Raw genomic sequence first — 19,794 nt, 5'->3', positions numbered from 1 at the left:
AACTTGGAACTGTAGGGTTCTTTTCCAGATCATAGAATTATTTGTTATTTTTACTTAGGCTATTTCCATGATTAAAATTCCATATCTCCCCAGGTTTCCTTGAATCAGCAGTGCCCCAGAAAACGTTTCCCTTCCTGAGACTCCAGGGAAGTCTTGGAACGCAAAGAACTTGAAGAGGGAACCTGGCCAAATAGAGATTTTTGAGCCTTGGTAGGCTTGCTGAAGCAGATTTTTAGCACAAACACAAATCAAAGTCTTTGTATACTTAAAAGCAGCATTTTCATGTAAGTCCAAAAAGCTCACTTTGGTTCTATTTGTTTGGCTAAAGAAATGAAAAGCTTTGTTTTAATCACGTGGTCATTATTTTGCAAGGGGACCATTGCAAATTATTCTAATATCTTTAATCTCACTAAAGAGTAAAGTTATTTGATGTAACTTTCTCAATAGAAAATTAGCAACTAAATCTTCTCTAACGTCATTATTTTCTTCTAGATCTGAATCAAAGCTTCTCAGGTATTTTTGTAATACAATGGATTCTGATTGTTACTCAGATTCCAATTTTCCCTCAAAAGAATGACGATTTATGATTTTGTCATTAATAGATTTTTGTCTTCTTAAAAGGATAGAACTAAGAAATATCAAGATTTAAAACCTAAAGGCCTTGGAATACTCAGAAGAGCAACATGGCAGAAATTGAGAAAAGAATTGAAACCCATAGAATAAGATGTCTTTCCAAGTTGAAGGTATGGACTTGTCTGTGTGTGGATATATGTATATGTACCTTTTTTTTTTTTTAACCTAGAGCTTATAAAGTTGCTCACATGAAGTGATTTAATGTTAATGTCACATTAGTTGATATATTGATAATTTCTTGCTTTGCTGAGGTTGGTTTTAAACTAAGGGTTAAAGAGGGCTATCAATTCAGGCAATTTAATCAGAAATGATTTTGAGGAACTTAAATGGAAGATAAGGTCTTAAAGTTTTCAGGCACATAATATATTACACCAGGATTTAATGTGCTGTATCAAAAGGCCATTTTAATGCTCACCCTTATGGAGTTTCTAGTCTATAGGAGTATAAGGGTCTCTCCTAGAAAATGGTTCCCTGGGCAGAAATGCTTTGTTGATCTGCATGCAATGATTACTTCAAAACGACCCAGTAAAACAAATGTTTACTTCAAGCTTTGGCAACATATCAATCATTCTTTGTAAGAATAATGCCCATTTTGTTAGCCATTTCTGGTATTCTTGCCTATTTCAGAGCAAGTTCTTTTTGTATAGCTTCAAAGCCATTTGCCTTCAAAGAAAATTTGAATTTGTTTTTAAACCGAGGGAATTTGTCTGGATTCTTCAGCTAGTGCTAGCAAGTGGCTTCCAGACTAAAACTGCCACCAATATTCTCCCTATCAAAGTTTGTTTTCTCTTCACACACGTGTAGGGAAAATCTACACATGTGCATAAAATTAGAGAATTATGATCTAGAACTAGAAAACTACTTTTGGCTAAAATGTCATATTAATTATTTTAAAAATTCCTCTTAAATTGTCCCCAAATTCTCTTGTCTTGTCTAAAATTGAGTGGTTAAAAATAAGGATCTAGGTGTAGGCTCCCTGTGTTCATACCAAGGTTCAACTGTATAATTGCCATGTGATCTTGGACAAGTTACTTAACCTCTGTGTGCTTCAGCTTTCTTAGTTGAAATAGCTAACAACAATACTCCTATTTCATAGGATTTTTTCCCCTTTACAAACTTGGAAAAATGACTAGAATATTGTAAACATTCAATATATATTAGCTATTATTATTGATAACATTATATGTTAACTAACTGGAATTTAAATAAAAACTTGGAAGAAAAATTAATAGCATTTTATAATAGTATAAAAGTCAAGTAAGTCAATCAGAGAAAGACAATTATTACATGATTTCACTCATATGTGGAATAAAAGAAATAGTGAAGAGGATCATAAGGTAAGGGAGGGAAAACTGAATGGGAAGAAATCAGAGAGGGAGACAAGCCAAGAGAGACTCTTAACTCTGGAAAACAAACTAAGGGCTACTGAAGGGGAGGCGGGTGGGGGGATGGGGTAACCAGATGATAGGCAGTAAGGAGGGCACATGTGGTAATGAGCACTGGGTGTTATATGCAACTAATGAATTATTGAATACTACATCTGAAACTAATGATGTACTACTACATGTTGGCTAATTGAATTTAAATTAAAAAAAAGTCAAGTCAGGTGTTACTTATAAACAATTGCTCTTAATTTAATATTTGCTTACTTTGGAGTTTGGCAAGATTAGATATTGATGTTCATGTTATGGAAAAATATTGAGAGGACAAGTTTATCATGTAAAATTGGATTCCAAATGCCTAATAGTCAGATTTTTTTTTTTTTTGCTTCTCTGAACTTAGAAATATGCATATTAAACAAAATTCTTTAGAAAGCATCAGAAGACTGTACTCAAAATAAGTTTACTTCGAACTCCGGGCAGTACTATTAAATGCTAGTAAGACTAGCTACATAAATATAGAGGTTATTTTGCACCAGATATGAGTCAGAATAGCCACTAGTTGCTTTCACTTTGTGACTAGAACCAAACTGTGTCGGCTACCTTTCTAGGTGTTTTAGGAAAAAACAATGGGGTCATGATTCACCTAGTTTCCTTCCTTAAAGTGTAAAAAAAAATAAATTATTCTCCCAAATATGATTCACATGTTATTTGGTAGAGCTTACTGTTAAATATAAAACCCTGAGTTATAAAATCATATGAAATTTTTTATTCTCAGTCATGTGCTCTGCAAAGATTTATACTGTGAAGTTGGTTTCTACAAATGACGTTTACTATAAAAGAATAAATAACTAGAGATAAAGCCATATTATCTTCTCAGCCAAGTAACAGGTTTGACTCATACTGAGCTTGCTATTTAAATCCCCCAGGTCTTTTTCACATAAATTTCTATTCAGATTTCTCCAAATGAATTGGTATAGCCAACTCAGCTTAGGAGTATTTATTTAATTCTATTATATTTCATCTTATATTCAACCTACTTTCAGCTCTGACCACTTCTTCAGGATGTTGTTGAATAGTTATTCTGTCATTCATTCAGCAAACTTGTATTTGAGTGCCTACTAGTCTTTAAGTATTTACTAGACACCAAAGATACAAAGGTAAATAATATATGAATCCTATATTTGAATTATTCACAGTATAGTGAGGGAGGAGGTTATAGGCATCCAAGCACATACATAACGTGCATTATGATAAGAGCTACAATAGAGACAGTATACAACAGGTAGGTAATGAGTGAGTAGTCAAGGCTGCCTGGGGAGGAGAGAGATGAGGAAGGCTCCACAATAGAAATGATGATAGAGTTGATAGTTGAAATAGAGTATACATTTATCAGATGCATAAGGGGAAGAAAAACTTTACAAGTGGAATACCATCCTGTAAAAGGCTCTTGAGACATGAAATGACATGGTGAATTAAGAAACTGTAAGTAAACAGAACTGAGAAGACTATGCTGAGTGGAATAAGTCAAGCAGAGAGAGTCAATTATCATATGGTTTCACTGACTTGTGGAGCATAAGGAATAACACACAAAGGACATTGGGAGAGGGAGAGAAGTGAGTTGGGGGAAATCGGAGGGGGAGACAAACCATGAGAGACTGTGAACACTGAGAAACACACTAAGGGTTTTGGAGGGGAGGGGGTGGGGGGTTGGGTGAGCCCGGTGGTGGGTATTAAGGAGGGCACAAATTGCATGGAGCACTGGGTGTGGTGCATAAACAATGAATCTTGGAAAACTGAAAAAAAAAAAAAAAAGAAGAAGAAGAAGAAGAAGCTGTAAGTAGTACATTATGTCCAGGAACAAGCAGCAGGAGATGATCCTGAGATACAGATGAGACATTTTTTGTCATCTAAAAAAGTAGAGATTTTTGTTTATGGGAAATCACTAAAACATTTTAAGAAGTGAAATCACATGCTAGTTATGCATTTTATTAATTCATTTGACAGATATTTACTAAGCTCCAAATTAGTGGTGGTGGCAAGTGGAGGGAGTGTAGGTATGGACAAGACTAGAGGCAACTAAGGAATGCTGGCAATTATCTCAGCTAAACTGTGTACATTTGAGAGATTTCAGCATATGGGTGATAGGGAAAGCTATGGGAATAAGTGAGATTTCTTAGGGAGAGCACATATAGCACAAAGATTAGAAGGTATAAGACAAATCCTGAAGGGGCTGGCCAAAGAGAAGACTGAATAGAAAGAGTCTAGAAGGTAGGTGGACATTTAGGTATACACGGGGGTAGGGAATTTCAGGAAGAAAAGAGTGATTAGTGGGGTCAAATCATTCAGAGACAACAGGTTAGTTGAGGACTGAGAAGTATCTATTGAACATGGAAACTAAGAAGTTGTTTTTGACCCTTCATGGAGTAGCTTCAGGAGAAGACAGACAGTAGGGAACTAAAGGGTGAATGGAAGGTTAGAGTCTAGGCAATAAACCTACATTATTCTTCCAAATAGCCTGGTGTTAGCTGGAGTAGCAACTATCAGGGGTTAAGGAAAAAAAATATTTTTTTAAAGACAGAAATATCTTAGATATATTTATAGTGGGGAGAGAGGCAGTAAAGGGTGTGAGGTTGGAAATAGAGGAGAGAGTATTTTCTGATAAATCATAATCTCAAATGGGAAGAATGGATTCAAAAAGCATGGGTAGAGGGATTTTATTGTAATGGAAAAGGGACATCTATCCTTCAAAGGCAGGAGGGGAATTAGAGAGGAAGAGATGGAGGTAAGTTTGATGATGACTGTTGCAGAGATCATTTGCTGGTCATGGAAAGCTCCTGACTGGGTTGAAGACTGAGAAATAGAAAAGATTGTTAATAATTTTGAAGGGTCTGTACAGGTGCAATATAAATTGTGGGGTTGGTTCAAGAATGGGAATGTGGCAGGTGGAGGGGTGAGGATTTTAGGGATTTGAGTATGCTGGCTAGAGCATAGACTGAACAGTCTCCCAGGATGGAAATGTCATCAGGAAACGTATTTAAGTGGGACCAAGGAAAAAGTCTATGGCATAGGGTTGGAAACCACCATTCAAGATGACCTAAATCTATTCATCACTAATTTGTTGGTGTTGAAGCAGTGCTTAATCTACCTAACTATACTATTACCCAGTATTTAAGACTCCTTTGTCAAATCCTCTACTGAAATTTAAGTCTGTTTCTTTCTAATTTAATAAAACTACCAAAATTTTTACTTTTCCATGTTTTTAGTGAGACCATACTAGCTTTTGGTGATTACAATGGTTCTATTTGTTAAGTTGTCCTTGTTTTTTTTTAATGGATCCCATCAACCTGACTGTCCTTTGAAACTATATCAGTATACAGGAAATGTAATTCAATGCATGGAAATTTATTGTATTCATATTCTTTTCTTATAGCAAATACCTGGTCAGTTTAGAAATATTTTTATAATGGCTTGTAATTACTTTATTATAATATATGTAAATATATTATAACATATAACATGGTTTTAAATAAATAAACTGGGAGTGAGCAGCAATCTAATGTTGCATGACTTACCTATTATTTTGGAGAGAGCCTGAGCAAATTTGCTATAGAAATAATGTCTTCGTGTAATGCCATGTTCCTTTTTTTCTTATCGTATATGTCTTCTTTGTACTACAGATAGCATTATTGTGCTGAAGACCTATTTAAAACTATTAGCTATATCTTATTTAGAATGGCTGTCTCTGTGTATATACAAGATGTGCCTATAAAATAACAAGGCTACAACTACCTACAAAATTCAGTCCCACTTTGAGTTTTCAAAGAGATAACATGGCATGAAAGACCAGAAGAATGGACCACATTAAGTTTCTTGCATATTCAAGAGTTACTTATCTTAGAGACAATCAGTCTTATGGTAGAAGATATTTTGTCAACAGGTGGCAAATATAAACATACATGATCAAAAATAAACTTTTCCTGTGTTTTCTCACATTTTTTTCTCCGTAGATGTTTCTTCTGGCAATAACATGTGCATTTGTGTCCAAAACACTCTCTGGATCTTATATGAATTCCATGCTCACACAAATAGAGAGACAATTCAACATCCCTACATCTCTAGTCGGATTTATTAATGGGAGCTTTGAGATTGGTAATGAATTATTTTTGCATTACTTCTTTTTATATTTTATTTTATCTATAAAGCTACTTTGAATTTTATTCTCCTTACTTGCAATCTTAGGACATCTAATCTAACTGAGTAACATGTTTTCTAAAAGGAATGAATGGCCTTGCTAACTTTGGAATATTCATAGAAACAATTAGTTTAAATATTATCCCCCAAATAATAATCAAATATTGCCACATATCTCACCATCGGAATTTTTACTGTAATAGTTATTGGTTATCTAGTATGAGTAGCATACTAGAAGAATTTTTGTATCTAATCTATCATTTGATAATTTTTTTTAAGATTTTATTTATTTATTTGACAGGCAGAGATCACAAGTAGGCAGAGAAGCAGACAGATAGAGAGAGGTGGAAGCAGGCTCCCTGCAGAGCACAGAGCCCAATGTGGGGCTCGATCCCAGGACACTAGGACCATGACCTGAGCCGAAGGCAGAGGCTTTAACCCACTGAGCCACCCAGGTGCCCCTCATTTGATAATTTTTAAAAGCTCCATCTTCCTATTTAGAAGATACACATCATGGAAAACAAAGGAATCTGTTTTCTAGAGGAAAACATGAATATTTTTCTTCTGCTATTTCTGGGAAGTTAACAATTCTTCTTTCTAAGTGCAGAAGGAAAAAGAAACTGTTTTTCTATCTCCCTGAATTTATTTAAGAAACAGACTCTAGGAAAGAATAGAATCTATTCTTACTGTCTGCTTTTTGTGGAGGACTGGGAAGATGTGAAGACACAGGAAGAATGAGGAAGAAAAAGACTTCTCCTGTAAACAAAGCTGCGTAGAACTATGAACGCCTTTCTTTCACAGTTTTAGAGTAGTTTCTACTTCCTTCAAGGTGCAGGTTATCTTTAATATACTGGAAGAAAAATTTAATATCTGGAAGAAAATTTGGGTTTGAGGAGAGGGAAAACTGAAACAGGTGATGCTTGATCTTGTCTCCCTCCCCCAGACACAACTCTGCACCACTCATGTGCTGGATCCTGGGGATGGAGAAAAGATATAACTCTTTATACAGTCCAGCCTGGACCCAGCTCACAATCTAAGGGATGGCATTGATGTACAATAATAATTTTAATTGAATGCAATAAGTTTGGTGGTATAGGTAGGTGCAAAGTCCTATAAGAACACACATCAGGGACACAGCCTTACTTGGGGAAGATGTTGAAAGATAAGTAAAAAGCTTTCTAGGTGAAGAAACAAGGATGTGTGTGAAGGGAATTTCAATAGAAGAAGCTTAAGGGCGAGATAACATAGTAATTTGTATGGGGAGTAACATTCAGCCCAATATTATTGACTCACAAAGCTTATGTGGAATTTATTAAGATAGGAGCCTGGAGAAATGGGCAGGGGTGAGAAATGGACTATGGTTAGCCTTGCGTGCTTGCTATGGAATTTGCATAAAATAAAAATTATAAAAGTAAAAAAAAACTTTGAGTAAAGTCATCAAAATATTAAAATGACTGTCATATAGTAATATTTGTGCTTACTAATATACTAAACATAATATCTACACTAATTTTTTAAGTAATAAGTAGGGTTGATATTTTGAGGTATCTGCAACAACTGTAGTATCATAAGCAAATATCTATAACTTCTATTGGTGACAATCTGTGACAAAATCTTAAGTACTGTTAATGCCACATAGTTTATACCTTCTCTCACTATCAAAGAAAATGCTAATATTAATTTTAATTAAAACTTAGTGAAAATAAAAGACGCAACTTTTTTTCTCACTCAAGTTCATGGAACCCCTGATTTCTATTCATGGACTCCTTGGAGGTTTGTTTATACACGACAGGTTAAGAGCAGCTATTTAAAACAAAGGTCAGGGGCACCTGGGTGGCTCAGTGGGTTGAGCCTCTGCCTTCGGCTCAGGTCATGATCTCAGGGTCCTGGGATCAAGCCCTGCATCGGGCTCTCTGCTCAGCAGGGAGCCTGCTCCCCCCCTCCTGCCTGCCTCTCTGCCTACTTGTGATCTCTCTCTCTCTGTCAAATAAATAAATAAAAGTAAAAAAACAAAACAAAGGTCAGATTTGCTTTTAATCAAGGCCATGCTTGTGGCTATGTTAGAGATAAGTTTAAAGGTGGCCAGCCAAACAGAGAGGATCCTAACAGGATAACACAAAAGCACAAGAGAGAGCTGTCTGGGTCTGAGTCAGGATCATACTTTCGAAATACAGAGAAGAGGGTGACCTACAAAATACTGAGGAGTTAGGTTCCTGAGAACTTAGTGGAAGATTAGATGTGGCAGATGAGAAAAGCAGGAATCCCCAGATTTACATCTTGGGCAGTGGAGTGGATAGTGGTACTGGGACAGAGAATAGGAGAAGGGGGACGAGATTGTGCTGGTGGCTATGGGGATGATGATGATTTCTGTTTAGGCAAACTATTTATGGTATTAGCAGTGAGCTCTTTGACTAATGATGTCTGCATGGCAGTTATATGAGCTAGAAGCACTGGAGGAACTGTTTGGGCTGCAGCTACTGATTACTGAGTAAGCCGGTAATTGTTAAAAGTAAAGAACAGATGAGGCTATTTAGGGAGATGGTAAAGAGAGATAAGTACCAGGGACAAAAGGTGGATCCCTGAGGTGCACCAATATTTAAGGAACAAGTGGAAGAAAGGAGCCCACCAAAGTGTTAAGAGAAGGAATAATCAGAGAATTAAGAGGGAAATTAGGAGAGAATATTATGATAGATACCAAAGGAGTAGAAATTTCCAAAAGAAAAAATTGTCAGCAGTCTTAAAAGCATTAGACATATCCAGTTAGACAAGGATAGAAAACTATACCCCAGGTTTTATAGTATGATAATTATGATGTTGGCCAGGGCACTTTTACCTGAACAGTAGATAGAGAAGCTAGAAGGCAGGAAGAGCGCAATGACTTTGGGAAAGATGGGGAGGGGAAGAAGTGGAATCTGTGACTACAGGTGACTGTCGGTTTGGAGAGAAACTAGAGAATATCTGTAATTAAAACACAGCAGAGAAAGAGAGACTTAAATTGTATGAGACCATGTTCTCCATACCCTTCATAAAATCTTATCTATCCATTTCTATTCCCTCTCATGTGATTATTTTATCGACTGAAAGAGGCAGCTTGAAAAGCTCACCCTTACGTGGAGAGGAGGCTCTTCCTCTCTTCTTGTTTCCAAAATGGATATGGATTTCCAATGGTGAATTTCTAGAGATAATACCTTCAACGTGGATGGCTTTGATGATGGGGATTTTAGAAACCTAGGGAGGTCACTGTGGTAGCACTTGGTGGGGCACTGTCTACATGAAAGAATGTAGGTGCTGACATCTCTTCTTCTTATAAGGCAGACTAGAGAGAAACATATATGGAAAGAAAAGTCTTCAAAATATGCACTACTACTTGGAAAATTATTAAAAACTTAAGGGAGAGTCTTTTAAATTTTTATAGTTCTCAAGCTCATCATAGAAGTTTTCCTATGCAGAGTAGGATCAGGGAAAATATTGATTACTAAATTTTAAATGTATCATATGAGAACTTCCTCATGTGTTTTGTTCTTACAACCTTTTATGCCATTCTTATCAAGGGCTTGTCCCTTAGAATGGGGCCTCCACAATTAGTTTCTTTATCCTTAAACTTCATCCTAAGACGTGGATAAATTTATTATTGAATTGACTTCTCAAAGCAAGACTTACTTCTAAGACCCAGTTGGAGAAGTGAGGACCTACTATTTTTTACTTCTAAGGGTAGAAGTAAAATTAGACAGAGATCTCTGGGTTGGTTATATTGACCAATATTTAGTTATATTTAAATCATGAGTTAAAACATATATCTATCTGAATTTGACTTTGGCTTCTCTTTTCAAGCATGGAGCAGACATGGAGAGAAAGGCCAGAGGTGACATAAAGTCTAACACCTACTTTGGTATCCCATTTTTCTAAGCTACATAATCACACACACAGTTTTTAACATCTCTTAGAACCATTGCTCAGTCCCTTCCAATGGCTTCTCTTCTGCCCTCTTTAAAGATTTTATTTATTTATTTGACAGAGAGAGATCACAAGTAGGCAGAGAGGCAGGCAGAGAGAGAGGAAGGGAAGCAGGCTCCCTGCTGAGCAGAGAGCCCTATGTGGGACTTGATCCCAGGACCCTGAGATCATGACCTGAGCCTAAGGCAGCGGCTTAACCCACTGAGCCACCCAGGTGCCCTGCCCTCATTAAATATTCGTGTTCCACAGAGATCTGTTTACATATCTGTTGAGATTATGAAACAGAGTCATTCTTCAAGGCAGGAGTTGTGTCTTATTCATTTATTGCTTCATGCATTGCTAGCACCAGTCCTGGTACTCAAAATACTTTTTATACAATAAATGCCAGATAGTAAATGACTGGATGAAGCTAAGCTATTGATCATGCTTATTAAGATATTCATTTTTATCTTAATTTTTTCCTAGGAAATCTTTTGTTGATTATATTTGTGAGTTATTTTGGAACCAAATTACATAGACCTATACTGATTGGTGTCGGATGTGTGGTTATGGGCCTAGGGTGTTTCTTGCAATCTCTACCTCATTTCCTCATGGACCGGTAAGTATTCCAGTTTCTGGTGACTTTTTATGTTCAACTTTTGGCTGCATGAAATGAAACTTGAAATTCCCTTTCTCGGAACAATACTTCCTAAAAGCACATAGCACAGCAATGGGAGCTGAAAGATGCAGATTTCGTTCCACAAGTCAGTTGGGCTCTAGGCTGCCTTGCTTCACTTACATAGTCACATTTTCTCCATCTATGAAACAGAGATTTGGGACTTTATGGAGTGGAGTCTGATGAAAAGAGTCTTAGGACCTGGTAAAATGTCTTTAGACACTTCTAATCACAATTACAATTACAAAGGTTCTGTTTACTTGTATGTAGGTCACTAAGAGACAGACCAGTCTGAAGGATGGTTTTTATTTTAATTTTTACCAAAGTAATATGTGCATCAACTTGTAAAATTTATTTTGAAAAAAGAGTTGTCCCCTATCCCTTCAACATTGTTCATATTACTGCTTTTCATGAGTAGCTACTTGCAAATCTTTTAGTACTTTCTTCTGCTATTTGTCTCCATGGTTCTAAGTAAATGTTCATCCTTTTAGTTGTTAATACTTTTGTGTTCTGTAACGTATATTGATTTTCTGCTATAAAATTATATTCACTATTTCCATGTACTATGTAAGTGTCTTTCATTGCTGAACCATGTTGTTATTCCTTTCTTATATCATCTTTATTTTCCTTGGATTTAATAATTGTTCCCTTTTTACTTGAGTCATTTTCTTTCTTTCTTTATTTCTTTTTAATCTCTCACTAATCATCAGCAAAGTCTCCACTGATAGGGCAACATCTCAAAATGCTCATACATATCACAGGGTCTCATTTTTGTCTTAGAGATAGTTCTATGTCACCATCAATTCTTTGTCTGCAGTCTGAATGGGAATCTCCCCAGGCTTGGTGCATGGCTCCTCCCTTGAAATCTTTCCTCACTGTTATTCTTGGAATTTGTTTGCTTCTATTCTCCATTTAGTTAACTTATATCCTGGCTATCATATCTTCTGCTTTACTTTTTACTCTCACTCCTTTTTGTGGAAAACATAATCTAATAGGTTTCTGAAAAAGTATGTAAAGGAAGTAGAAATTTTAAGACTGTGAACATCTGAAAATAGTCTATTCTACTCTCATATTTGATTGATAGCCTGGCTAATATAAAATTCTAGATTGGAAATATCTTCCTAACGATTTTGGAGACATCATTCCAATGTTTTCTAGTTTCCAATGTTACTATTGAGACTCTTATGCCATTCTAATCCCTGTGACCAGTTTCTTTTCTCTGGGAACTACTGGGGTTTTCTTTTAAGCTCCGGAGTCTGGATTCATCATAACTATCTTGGTATAAATCTTTTTCTTCTATTGTGCTAGGTGCCTTCAATCTGGACAACTTACATGTATTATTTCTTTGATGATATACCTCCTCCCCATTTTCTCTTTCTAGAACTTCTACTATTTGAATTCTGTACATACTGGATTAAGTTTATATATTTCTCATCTTTTTTTCTCCAATTTTCTATATCCTCATCTTTTTGTAACTTTTTGGGAGACATTTTTATCTTCCAAAGCTCTGAATGAATTTCTAACATTTGCTATCACAGTTTAAATTTTCAACAACTCTTTTGATCCTTGAATGTATCTTTTTAAGGAACATTTTGTTCTTTTTTCAAGAATGCAATGTCCTATTGTAAATTTTCTTTGTCTAAATTTTCTTCATCTCACTTCATTGTCTGTTTTCTGTGAGTGTACAGTTTTTATTTGTTTCTGTCTCTATCTTTACTGTTACAGGCTTTCCCCGTATATCTGGTAGTTCTCGGTTATCTAGTCATATTTAAGAAAGAGGAATAACAACAACAAGCTAACTGGAAGTTCTGTGTATGTGTATAAGGCTTAATTAATGGTGGACTTCTTTGTAGGGTGATTGTATAGGGACTGGCTATTTTTTAGGTGGCTTAGAACTGCCCCTAAACAGTGAGTTTTCTTAGGTGGTGATTCTCCAATTTGTTTTCTGGGAGGTTGGAGCTTGGCTACCAGCACATGGGGGTGGGAATCTCGATTTTCAGTATGTAGATTTTTTTATCCTAATGTCTGCAGTTTTTAGCATGGCTTCCCTAGCCTCAGTATCTATTTAGTCTCTAGAGACAAAGGCCATAATCAGTTGCGATGGCAGAGGATGTCTATAAGGGCTTAACTGCTCCTTATACACACTTCAAAGCAATCCTCTTTTGGGACCATGCATACTCTCACATTAGAAGTATCTTGTTTCTTGCCTGAAGCTTTCCAGGTTTGTATGGCATGTGTTTAGTTGCTCTCCTATAGCCACTTACTCGGGGTTATGTTTCTCATATCCACAATTTCAGTGATCATTCACTTATCTGCTTTTTTATTTTCAAAATCCTATTAAACTCTCTCTTCTTGTCAAATCCTCCCTTCTCTTTATCCGCATAGTATTGTGTTTTTTTCCTTTCCTATTTTAAAATCCATTACTACCCATTTGGGGATGTTTGGGGAATGAATAGACATGGAATGAGTTACTGGGTTTTAAGAAGTAATTTAAATGAAAAAGATACTCCAACTTTCAGTTATTTCTGAAGGTATCAGAGGTTTCAAGGAGAAGCAAGTAATATTCAGCTATTATTTTAATTTCTTTCTACACTCTGTCAAAGGTTTTTTGTTTGTTTGTTTGTTTGTTGGGTTTTTTTTTTTTTTTTTTTTTTGTCTGAAGCTCCCATGTCTCATAGGATCATGGGCTTGGAGACAGAAGCCTTTGTCCACAATTCATAGCCAAATTCTATGGGTATCTCTGGGCAGTTATTCTAAGGGGAAGGTATTTTAACCCTTTTTATTATGTTCTGTAACACAATGATTAGGACTTTTGGTGACATCCAAGCATAACACTCTTTAGCTTATTTGAAACTCAGAAAGGCAAGTTTTCTTTGGCTTTCTCTTCTCTAATAGAAATATAGAAACCAACCCAGGGCAATTTCTAACAAAGAGACCTGGACATATTTTCCCCCATTGTTGCAGCATGTAATTTTCTTTCTGGGAAAAGGCATGTGGATCTTGTGGTAATTTGCCTAAGATAATGGTCACAGATTATTAACACTTTTGTTCTAATGAGAAAAGAAAAAGTCATTACATTGTGCTGCCACAGTGTTTGAGATTCTCCTAAGGTTTCTCATTATGATGGGTACATGTTTTGTTTCTCTGAGGACACTAATGAACACATGAAGGGATTTTTGTTTGGATTCTCAGAAATGGGAGACCTGTTTTGTTGTGTTGTTTTTTTCTCCCAAAAGCCTTTAATTATATTTTGTTGAGTCTATTATTTTTCTTGGTTTCTGTTCCTTCTCCCATAGTAATTATTTCCAGGAAATGATCACCTAAAAACCACTGAAAGTTAATGTCAGATGATTTAAAAAGTAGATCATTCACATACAGATAATTGAAAGCTAGCTGTCATGGGATTGTACCTTGACAGTGAGTGGCAAATTCTTTTTTATTATATTAATTTATGATGATTAGGTGGCAAAATGAAAAGAAATCTTTCCTGGATTTAGATGTTGTGTCTTAAGTGAAGCAGGAGTTATTCTGCACAATGCTCACATTGTCTTCATTGGCTTCTTAACATCACCATGTTTTCCCTGTGTTCATACAGATATGAATATGAATCTACAGTTTCAGTTTCAGGCAATTTGTCCTCAAACAGTTTCTTGTGTATGGAAAATGGAACCCAGATTTTCAGACCAACAGAAGATCCATCAGGTTGTCTACTTCATTGTACTGCTTTCTGTTCAGTGAATTTGTAACTGAACACTTTCTGCTGAGGGGCTTTGAATGTTATTACGTTTGGTTAAGTGAGTAAGGTAAATGAACAAAAGAAAAAATTTTTTTTCAGAGATTTTGGAGGAGATCATGGAAGGAAATTGAAAAGGCCCATAATTTAAATGTTATTCCTCTCACATTTGAATATACTTAATAAGAATGTCTTATCTATTCTTTGAAATGGTTAGTTAAAAATAAGTCAAAGACATCCATCCAAGGACCACTTAGAGTTAATTCCACAGAGGAAAACATCTTAGAAAGAGGATTTATGCTGATGATTTGTAAATGAGTAGCAGAAACAAAAAGATCTGTGTTATAATAGTTCTTCTATAGCAGAGAAAGCAGGCAAGTATGCTGTGACTCTGATTTACTCTATTCTCTTTCTGCTGAACTAGGACCTTCTCTTTCTGCTCTACTTCTTCCTCTTTACCAGAGATACCAATTTATATTCTGACACAATAGTGGTGCTTCTTCTGGCTTCCAGCAGTCCCAGACACCAACATGCCAGCTTCTGCTCCTTCATATGTGAAGGGACCTATATAATCATCTGGTGATGCTTAGTCTGGAACTAACCCACTGATTTACTTCAGACCAGAACTTCTCTTCCTCTGATGGGGACATTTTTATGCTGGATTCATATCAGTAGGAGTTACATTCATCCCCAAGGCTGGGAATTTCACTGCTGGCATGGAATCAGAGGAAACTAAACAGTTTCAAGGAGTGTAAGAATAGCGGTCTCAGAAACTCTAAGCCAAAGCAACTCCCTGGGGAAACAAACAAACAAACAAAAAAACCCTGTGACATCAATGGTGGCCTATATTCTTTTCTTGAACTGACTTTTTCCAAAGGCTGACCTAGGTCCTATTTCCTATTTTTTTTTTAAATCTGCATTGTAGTAGATAAATCAAAACCTTCCCAGTCTAGTGAATTTCCAGAAAAGTACATTAATTCTTTAATCACCTGACATGTTAAATTTTGTCCTGGAGTAGGCCTAGAATTTGCCCATGATCTCTAGACACTGTGCTCACCATGGGTGGGGGGGAATACCCAGAAATGGGCATTATGATTTTCTGGACTGGGAATAACTGAGAGATAAACCTCACAAGATATTTCCAGGCCCAGCTGAGCTCAGGAGCCTCATATCTATGGGTACCTGGGCAGATTGTAGGAGACAAAAATAAATTGTCATTCACTTTTCTGAAAACATGACCCTAAAGAGTGTCTTCCTGGCTTGATAGCCATGTGGGCTTAGAACAGAATTGGCTGTTTTCAGACAACTGCCTATCTTCCTCCCTTTCATTCCCTTTGGCCTACTCTTTGTTACTCCACTGAGCAGCGCTGCTTCAAGGATTGGGGTTGGTTTCTCTGTTAAAAATTATTTGGTGGTTAACAGTATACAGTAGGTTCTATAGAGAAAATGTGATTACTACCTGATTAAATATTTTTAGTTTCTTTAAAGTAATTAGAGCTGTAGAGAATTCAAACTTCAGAGAGATTCTTATTGAAATCTCACAGTATCAATTCTAGAAAGAGATATTTGTGTTTGTTTTTTTCTCTTCCCTAAGTTAGTACAGAAGTGGGGTAGCTCTCACAGCAGCCAGCTGGGTTCAGTAGGTGCTGATAGACTGTCTCTCTGGAGGGAAAAGTTTCTGGCTTTTACTGTTTGTCAATCTGTGTGTGTAAATACTGCCATCAAACTACCAATGTGTTGGCATTAAATACTAAATTGAAAAGAGATGTGTATACCACTCATCTATTCCAAAACAGTAGGAACTAGTTCCAACATACCACTTACATTTGGCCATACCTAAGTACCCTGTCAGAAAATGCAAATAGGATGGTCCAATAATGCATAGCTGACATAGTAGTATAAATCATTGACAAGATGCCATGTCACATAAGAATTGAAATGTTGGGGCACCTGGGTGGCTCAGTGGGTTAAAGCCTCTGCATTCGGCTCAGGTCATGATCTCAGTGTCCTGGGATCGAGCCCCACATCGGGCTCTCTGCTCCGTGGGGAGCCTGCTTCCTCCTCTCTCTCTGCCTGCCTCTCTGCTTACTTGTGATCTCTGTCTGTCAAGTAAATAAAGAAAATCTTAAAAAAAAAAAAAAAAGAATTGAAATGTTGACCAAAAATCTAGAATTATGTATTACTGATACTTTACTACCAAAACACTAATACAATATCTTTTTTTTTTTCTTTTAATACAGACTGTGTGAAAGAAGTGAAATCATTAATGTGGGTGTATGTACTAGTAGGAAATATCATACGTGGAATTGGCGAAACTCCCATCATGCCTTTGGGTATTTCCTACATAGAAGATTTTGCCAAATCTGAAAACTCTCCTTTATATATTGGTGAGTTTGAAAATCTGCCTTAACCTCTTCTCAGGAAAGGAAGTTCCTTACAGGTGGATGTCAGTTACTTGGAGTCAGTGATTTCCAGAATGATGAGAAGAGTACCTTGGTACAGCTGGTCATCAAGAAAAGTTTACCAAATTGAGCTAACTCCAAATAAGCCTCTTTTCTAACTCTGCTTTTTGCTATTAAAAATACCACTCATCTAGTACCCCTGGAGTTCTCTTTGACTCATCCATTTCCTTGACACCATTCTATACCAAGTCTGTTAAGTGACTTACCAATGTTTTCTTTAAAATGTCTCTTACATTCAAAATCTTTCTCACTATTTTCATTACCTCTATTTTTGTTTGGGTCTTCATTACTTCATCTATAGATTATTATAACATCTTCATTGGTCATGTTATCACTAGCTTTTTCTTTCAATTTCTAATAAACACTCTTGCAGTATATTTTTTCTCAAATAATGTTTTAATCATGTCTTCCTTACCATGTCAATAAAACCTACTAGCTCTTTCTTTACTAAATCTAATCTCTCCAATTACTACTCAATCTGTTTGGTTTCTTCACAATCTCTCCATGCTAGTCAGGCTTTTTCAGATTCTTCATAAATATCTGGTTCATACTTTTGGTTATGTTTCTTGAAATTTCCTTTTCTAAAATCAATCAATGTCACCTCCCACAATAACCAAAATAAGATCTGCCTTCTTATGTAGTCTACTAATCTCCTAAATCTTCTTAATTTATTATGAATAGTTTATTTGTATTCTTTATTTGTTCAATCTGTTGTTATTTATAAAAGTGTAACTTTTAGTTTGGACATATTTTGCTGTTAATGTAGACATATATTTTAAGAATCAGAAATGTCAAAGAGGGTGAAAGAAAATTGGAGCAGAGTTATACATAATTGAGATAGATCAAAATATTTAGAGGACCTTACCCCAAGTAATCTTTGGCATTTTTTGCTCATTCATTGATTTTTCAATAAGCTTTTTTGATGTTTTTCTTTTCTGTCCTTTCAAATCCCTTATTTATCTTGAAAGAATACAAATATTTATCTTGAAAGAATACAAATGCTTGCCTGCAATAAATCCACAAACACCTTGTTATAATCTGTGTTTCTTTATTCAATAAATACTAGGGTATATAATTTATGGAAATAATAGTAATAATCTCTATATGTACTAAGATGAATAAGATATAGTCCATATAAGTTTTAGTATATAAATAACTACATAATTATAAATCAACCAAATCTGATAAATACCTGTGTGTAATTAAATTAGAGAAAAAATCAGACTTAAAAAATGAAATAAATAAATGTGCACATGCATATAATTAAATAACTATAAATCAATAAGCTACACAATGGGAGAAAATAGTTCCATGTATGACTTTGAAGTTTAGGAGAGATCAGAAAAGTAGAAATGAATGTTGAGAGTCACTTACATAGAGAAAACAAATGAAATTAAGAGAGAAATGAGGGGCGCCTGGGTGGCTCAGTGAGTTAAGCCTCTGTCTTCCACTCAGGTCATGATCTCAGGGTTCTGGGATCGAGTCCTGCATTGGGCTCTCTGCTCGGCAGGGAGCCTGCTTCCTCCTCTCTCTCTCTCTCTGTTTGCCTCTCTGCCTACTTATGATCTCTCTCTGTCAAATAAATAAAACCTTTAAAAAAAAAAAAAGAGAGAAATGAGTGGGCACCTGGGCGGCTCAGTTAGTTAAGCGACTGCCTTCAGCTCAGGTCATGATCTGGAGTCCTGGGATAGAGTCCCACATTGGGCTCCCTGCTCAGCAGGGAGTCTGCTTCTCCCTCTGACCCTCTCCCCTCTCATGCTCTCTCTCTCTCAAGTAAATAAATAAAATTTTTTTAAAAAGAGAGAGATAGAAATGAGTTAGTGAGAAATTCTACATTAAAACACCAAGGAACACTTTTAGTTATTGAGAAGAATGGGAAGAAAAAAAATCAAAGGAGTAGTAACAAGGGAAAAAGTAAACAATAAATGCATAGTTGAGTGAAAGTACTAGGAGGAAATGTCAAAAGAGGAGCTAGCCTGCAGTGTCAAATAACATAAAGAGTTAGGAGAATGGAGACCAGAAAAGGACACCAAATAAGTGGCAAAAAGGACACTGGTGCTACCTGCAAGTATTTTGAGAAGAATGTGGAAGAATTTGGGTAGATTCAGGAAGTGGTGAGGCTGTAAATGCAGAGCAGTGAAATGAAAGCAAGCAGGGTGGATATGTGAGATATTGTAATCAGTGAACAGGGAAGACCAAACCAGCACACACACAAAAAAACATGTCTAGTTGAGCAAGACCTCAGAGAAGATAGAAGGGATTGAGGTCAAGTAGTCAGGTCTGTGGATGGGGGGGGCGGGTAGCCTATGGAACCATGGAGAAGGCAGAAGACATATTTTGAAGGAAGACGCAGCACACTGAAGAAGGTTATGTCTGTGTTTTCCGCAGCAGGGATGGCTCAGCCTTGATTCTGAATCGCAGGTAGGCCATGAGCTCACCGACGATGAAATTCCAGATGAGTAAGAAGTCATGAGGGCAGAGGGGACTGATGAGAATAGAAGGCAAGAATGTGGAGGATAAGAAAGAAGATCATGATCAAAGAAGAGAAGTATCAGTAACAGTGAGAACATAGCCAGAAGAAGAGGTTCCAAGTCAGAGATGTGGGAGTGAAGGTTTTCTGAGGAACATGTCATGAGAAAATTATCATAACGTGGTGTTGGTCTGGAATTCCTCCAAAACTGTGCCTATAGAAAGCAGCAAAAGAATCTCACTCTGTGTTGTGGTTTTGTCAACAGCATGATCCCAGCCAATGCTGCTACAGCAGATTTTGCCTGCGATTTATCA

At 36.3% G+C, this 19,794-nt stretch overlaps 1 protein-coding gene across 1 annotated transcript in view; it reads left to right on the top strand.

Annotated features, from left to right (window-relative positions):
• The first annotated feature begins 683 nt into the window (after window positions 1-683).
• The window catches only part of LOC111142208 (solute carrier organic anion transporter family member 1A2), a 43,824-nt gene continuing 24,713 nt past the window's right edge, over window positions 684-19,794 (top strand). The window contains exons 1-5 of the mRNA XM_022495236.1: window positions 684-743; window positions 6,023-6,164; window positions 10,626-10,758; window positions 14,411-14,517; window positions 16,789-16,935. Of these exons, the coding sequence (XP_022350944.1) occupies window positions 684-743; window positions 6,023-6,164; window positions 10,626-10,758; window positions 14,411-14,517; window positions 16,789-16,935 (589 nt within the window). The remainder of the gene's footprint in view (window positions 744-6,022; window positions 6,165-10,625; window positions 10,759-14,410; window positions 14,518-16,788; window positions 16,936-19,794) is intronic.

The sequence above is a fragment of the Enhydra lutris genome, unplaced genomic scaffold (genome assembly GCF_002288905.1).
Source record: "Enhydra lutris kenyoni isolate GAN:26980312 unplaced genomic scaffold, ASM228890v2 scaffoldscaffold7, whole genome shotgun sequence".
In the NCBI taxonomy this organism is placed as follows: domain Eukaryota; kingdom Metazoa; phylum Chordata; class Mammalia; order Carnivora; family Mustelidae; genus Enhydra; species Enhydra lutris.
The sequence above is the reverse complement of the archived record's forward strand: the minus strand, read 5'-3'. Positions and strand labels throughout refer to the sequence as shown.